We start from the raw sequence: 5,975 nt of genomic DNA, 5'->3' as shown, positions 1-5,975 counted from the left end.
ACCACTGAGCCTAGGACCCTCCCCGAGCCCCATGCCGACACCCGTGGCCCTTCCCCACGTGGTTTCTGCGGCACAGGTGCCCGCTCTGCCTGCACCCTGCACTGCCATTTGCGCACACCCAGAGCAGCAGCCCGGCGGCAGCAGCAGCCTTAGCGCGGCACTACCCAGGGACTGACCCACGGACTGACCCACGGGCAGGAGTCGTGGTGGGGACACTCATCTGTGTAGGAGCTGTCAGTCAGGGGCTCAGCCATGTGCCCGCCTTGAGTGCTTCACGAGGTTCTGTCGCGACACTGGGCCATCTCCATCCTCTACACTGCACCCAGCTCTCGCACCGATGGATTCGGGGTCACAAGGAGACGAAGCGGGGTCGTGAGGGAAGCAGCATGAGAGGGAAGAGCGGGGAAAGAGCCTCGCTGGAACCGAGCCCACTCTGCTCTCCAGGGGCGCTGGCGGGAGCGGGGCCGGGAGCCTTCGGGAGCCGGGGGTGCCACTGGTGGAGGCATCAGTGAGTCGCTGCTGCTTGTCTCTCCTCGCTCTCCCTCTCCGCCCCGATTACACTCCAGTAGATGTTACTGATTCTCACCCTGCTCATGGCTGCGGCCGGGAATGTATGAACCATGCTCTTGCCTTCCCCTGAGTTGAGTTAATCCGGGCGCAATCCCGCCGGCACGGTGCGAAGTCGATCAAACCGGCATCCGATCTGTGCGGAGAGAGACGGGATGAATCCTTAAACAAGTCAGATCCAATAACGCTACATGTGATCGAGAGTTATAGGAAAGAGTTTCCCTAGACAAACGGAGAGGGGGGCGGCGGGGGGGGGGGGGGAGGGTTACGCAGTTGAAAATATTGTCTGTTCATCCCAAAAGGGGAATGCGCTGGCCGATGGGGTAATAGATAACTTGATCTCCAGGGCAGAGTTACCTGCGCCAGGATTAGCCCCTCTTGGTGGGGACACACTTTCGAGAAACCCCATTTCCCCGCCAACCCCGTACACCAGCCAGCACCGGTAGATATCTTAATCTCTCCGTTTTGACAACCGACGGGTACTTTTTTTTTCACGGCTAACTGGATTGTAGGAGGTCAAGCGTCGGCAAGGTGGCTTCGGAGATTGAGAGAATTATGTTTAAGTAGTAGCGTACGGGTCGTAAAACACGAAATGTGAGACGACGCAGTTTACAGAGGAGCTGCTCGGTATTTTACAGGGCACTCTGGCCGTGACAGGCTGCCGCGGGACCCGGGCGGTCTCACCGTCGGGGAAAGAGCCGGGAACCACCGTCCGGTGGAAGGCCGGCGCTCGGATTCTCTCCAAACATCCCGCCAGCGAAGCAGCTGCGGGTGGCAGTGGCGGGCAGAGGTGCGGTACGGCGGCAGGGAAGGTGCGAAGCCCAGCGGCTGGAGCGCGGCTGGAGCAGGGGGCCGAGACTGGCCGGAGGATGGAACGGGCTCCGCGGAGAGGAACCCGACGAGAAGGCAGCGGGCGGCGTGACAAAGGAATCCCTGAGGCGAACGGACATCACTTCCCCCGCGACCCCGCGCGATGTCCCAGCCGTCCGCCGGACCCTGAGGAGCGTCCGGCGGGGGTTCGATGGTGCTCCCGGAGGGGCTGCGACCCCAGACGTGCATCGCACTCGGGAAGCCCCATTCAGGCTTTTCCTTAAAAGGGCGGCGGAGCCGTCCCGGGCAAAGCCTAGCCTGCTGCCAGCACGGGAAGAGTTAATGGTTTATTGGAGTCGGCGCTTCCACATACCACAGAGGTAAGTCAAAACCGACCCGCCGAAGCACAAACAAGGCGAGCAAGTTCACCCTGACTGACAGGAGGTGAAGAACACGGTCGAACAGCGCGGGCTGGGGGCACCGTGAAGCGGCGTCCCGAGCGGGCAGGAAAAGACGCGTGGATTTTTTTGGAGGTGTCCTCTGCCCGCGCTCAGGGATGCTCTCCGGGGCGGCAGCCTCTCCCCTCCGGCAGCACCGGCCCTGGGCAGGGAAAACCCCAAACTAAGCCAAAACACTCCGCATGCGCGGCGCCCGACCCTCCCCGCGCTGCCGAGCCCGCCGAGGGGGCGTGGCGATTCCCGACCCCGCCCCTCCCGGCGGGGGCCCCGCCCCCGCCCCGCCGGCGGCGCGCAGGCCGCGTGCGGGCATATAGGGCGGCGCGCGGCGCGGGGGCACGCGGGGCGTGCGCGTTGCCTGGGGCCGCGCCGACGGGCCAGAGGAGGGGGCGGCCGCGCCGGCCGTGAGCCCCCGCCGCCCGCCTTACAGCCCGGCCGGCGGCCCTCCGGGCGCGGACCGCCGAGGATTTTAATTAGGTGTGTCCCCCCGCCTCCGCCGCCTCCTCCTCCCTCCGCCCCTCGCCGCTCCCGCCCGCCCCGCCGCCCCTCAGAGTCGGCGGCCAAGAAAACCCAGAGAGACCTGGCGGCTGCCGGAGAAGGGGGAGTCGCGCGGCAGGCGGAGCGCCCCGTATCCCGCCGAAACTTGGCGAAGTTTGTCCGGCGGCGCGAACCGGGAGTCCCGCGGCGCTCAGCGGCCGCTTCCAAACGGCGCCCGGCGAGTATGTGCGAGGAGCGGGCTGCTCGCCGCGCCCCCCCGGGCGGAGCGGGGCGGCTGTGAGCGGGGCGGCCCGCGCCCCCTGGGGCCCGAGCCGCAGCGCCCGAGCCGCCGCGGACCCCGTCCCGCCCGGCCCCGCAACGCGCCGCGGTGGGCTGCCCTCCGAGCTCCGCGGGCGGCGATGGCACCGGCCGGGCTCTGACCGCCGCCCCGTCCAGGGCTTGCCGCCGCACCGGAGACTGCCGGGCAGCGTCGCGTCCGCAGCGAAGCGAGGACCCTCACGCCCCGCGGCGCTCGCCTGCCGCCGGATCCTGCCCTCGCCGTCGAGACTTCTCTGTGGTCCCGTCTGGACTCCGGCCGCTGTCGCCTGCGGGGTGTTCTGAGGAAGAGCCCTGGACCGGAGATCGGCGGCGTGGAGAGAGGCTCCGAGGCCCAGGCGGGGAACGGAGGCCGTCCCGCCCGAGCCGCCCGCCGCAGCACCCTGACGGGGAGGCGCCGCCGCCGCTCGGCAGCGCCCCAAGCCCGGAGCGGAGCTACCGGGTGCCGCCGCTCCGCACCCGCGGGAGTCGGTACCGCCGCGTCTGGGCACTCGCCGAGATTGCTTTTGGAGGAACGGACCGCGGCGGGGGCGAAGAGGAGGAGGAGGCGGGAGACAGTCCCGGAGGAGACGGCCGCCAGTGCGGGGCGGGCGGTGGTTCGCCGGGGCGGCGGGGAGGCACCATGTCCAAGCCGGTGGATCACGTCAAGAGGCCGATGAACGCCTTCATGGTGTGGTCGCGGGCGCAGCGACGGAAGATGGCCCAGGAGAACCCCAAGATGCACAACTCGGAGATCAGCAAGCGGCTGGGCGCCGAGTGGAAGCTGCTGACCGAGTCGGAGAAGCGGCCCTTCATCGACGAGGCCAAGCGGCTGCGGGCCATGCACATGAAGGAGCACCCCGACTACAAGTACCGGCCTCGGCGGAAGCCCAAGACGCTGCTCAAGAAGGACAAGTTCGCTTTCCCCGTGCCCTACGGGCTGGGCGGCGTGGCGGACCACGAGCACCCGCACGGGCTGAAGGCGGGCGGGCTGCATGCCGGCGCGGCCGGCGGGCTGGTGCCCGAGTCGCTCCTGGCCAACCCCGAGAAGGCGGCAGCCGCCGCCGCCGCTGCCGCCGCCCGTGTCTTCTTCCCCCAGTCGGCCGCCGCCGCTGCCGCCGCCGCCGCCGCGGCCGCCGCCAGCAGCCCCTACTCCCTGCTGGACTTGGGCTCCAAAATGGCCGAGATCTCATCCTCCTCCTCTTCCTCGGGCTCCGGGTTGCCCTACGCTTCGTCGTTGGGCTACCCCGGCGCCGGCGGGGCGGGCGCCTTCCACGGGGCCGCCGCCGCCGCCGCCGCCGCTGCCGCCGCCGCCGGGGGGCACACGCACTCGCACCCGTCGCCCGGTAACCCGGGCTACATGATCCCCTGCAACTGCAGCGCCTGGCCCGGCCCGGGGCTGCAGCCGCCGCTGGCCTACATCCTCCTGCCGGGCATGGGCAAGCCCCAGCTGGACCCTTATCCCGCAGCATACGCCGCGGCACTATGACCCGCGGCCGGAGGATGCCCGCGCAGAGCTCCGGTGCCCGCCTGGATGGCTGCCGGCGCGTTCGTGCGGACGGGGAGCGGGGCGAGCCGCCACCGGGGCCGCGGAGGGTGACCGATGCAGGCGATGGGGGAGCGCCGGGGCGGTGGCCGACCTGTTGCGCGGCCCTCGCCCTCTGCCCCGGGTAGAGCTTGTGTGTGTTGCATGCGGTCTGTTCAGATAGCCCAGCTGAAACAGAAGAGGAAAAAAAAGAGGAAAGAAAAAAAAAAAAAGAAGAAGAAAAAAAAAAGAACCTATCCGTCCTGCCCCCTCAAGTGTGTGTTCGGGACAGACGCGGGGGGTAACGCCCGTCCGTCGGCTCCGGCTTTCCCTCCCTGGCTCCTCGCTCCCCGCGCGGTGCTCACTCAGAGCAGTCCCGCTGAAGCACCCCCGCTACCGAGAGACGGGGGTGGCTGGGGGGTAGTGAGGCCCCGGCTCGGCACGGCAGGGCCAGGTGCAGCCCCGGGAAAGGACAGGATGGCTCTGTCCTTGGTTCGTAGCCCCTCGTGGGATCCACGCAAAGAAGGATGTCGGCGGTGTGGGATGCTGCCCGTCCCGCTCCCTGCCCTGTCCCGCGTGGGTTTCTGCCCTCCGCTGCTACGGGATGCTGAGAAGCGCGGGTCATGATTTCCATAGGATAAGACGCGTGACTTGGACCCCCTGTGTCTCCCCCCTCCCCTAATTAAGTCTCGCCCTCAGACTGTAAATTTGTATATCTCTGTGGAAATGTTAGGTCTCTGATGGAAAACTCTGTTAGTTACTTCGCCCACGGTCGATTCAGTTTTAACCTGAAAAAAAAAAAAAAAAAGAAAAAAAAAAAGAAAAAGGAATGCCTTTCAAAGGGAATAAAAATATTGCGAGACTGCTCAAGAATCGCAATATTATCTAAGGTTAAATCAGACTTTTTTGTCTGAGTGATAATTATCTATTTATTATTTAGCTGAACTGAAACAGCTTTGCTTTGACAGAAGAGTATTCTCATTTAAAAGAAAGCCCGTCTCCCCACCAACATGAAGTGTTTCATATGTGTTTTGGAGTACTCTACCTGTTTAGCTTATTTTAGAGCGACTGCAATTCAATTGCAAATGGCGTTTAAAAGAAAAAAAGTTTAGAGAAAAAAAATCCTTCATCAGTTTAGAGGTTTTTTTTGTTTACTTTTGTAATGTGTATATTTTGACTAATGTTTGTGAATGAAGCTGGCTAACATGTATTTAGTTTCATTTTGGCTTTATGTAATATAAAGTGAAAGAAAAGATTAAGTAATGGTTTTAACATTTACGTGTAAATGGTTTTCTTGTGTGATCTTCTAATTTAAAGTTAGACGTCTAAACTATATCTGTAAATTAGATTCCGACTACCACTCTGTTCATTTTTGAACAAAGAGTTTAAATAAAGCCTGAAGCAGGGAAAAGAGAAAATCCTCTATTTCTTGTTGAATTGCTAACAAGATTTTTATCTGAATTGCCCTTACGTGCCTGGTCCAGGTGAGGTGTAAGGTGTCCTCTAAAGGCTGTCTTTGTTTCGCTTTTGAATAGATTTACTAGGAAATCTAAATCAAGGCATTGTTATTCAGAGCCAAAAACCTGATTTATCACATTTTTAATCGTGAATAGGAAAGAAGATAAAAAAACCTCCAACTCTAAGTTGTTGTATTATCTTAAAAAAAAAAAAAAAAGCATTCACGACCAGCAGAACAGAGTTCACTGAATACACTGAGAGCGTTCACAGCATTTCATCGGTTTCCAGTAACGTTTTCAGAGTGGAAAGTTGCCTGACCACTTTATCTGTTTAGCCTAAGAGCTTTGCCATTTAAACCCGTGTAATTT

The 5,975-nt window shown here is 61.9% G+C and overlaps 1 protein-coding gene across 1 annotated transcript in view; it reads left to right on the top strand.

Moving 5' to 3' along the window:
* The first annotated feature begins 2,340 nt into the window (after positions 1-2,340).
* Positions 2,341-5,975, top strand: part of SOX21 (SRY-box transcription factor 21) — a 3,756-nt gene continuing 121 nt past the window's right edge. Inside the window, exon 1 of the mRNA XM_066177467.1 lies at positions 2,341-5,975. This exon is cut by the window's right edge and continues 121 nt beyond it. Within this exon, the coding sequence (XP_066033564.1) occupies positions 3,268-4,113 (846 nt within the window). The 5' untranslated portion in view covers positions 2,341-3,267 and the 3' untranslated portion in view covers positions 4,114-5,975.

Source organism: Chamaea fasciata, unplaced genomic scaffold (assembly GCF_029207755.1).
Source record: "Chamaea fasciata isolate MVZ Bird 193981 ecotype frontalis unplaced genomic scaffold, bChaFas1.0.hap1 SCAF_2, whole genome shotgun sequence".
Lineage (NCBI taxonomy): Eukaryota > Metazoa > Chordata > Aves > Passeriformes > Sylviidae > Chamaea > Chamaea fasciata.
This window is presented reverse-complemented; position numbering and strand designations above follow the sequence as displayed.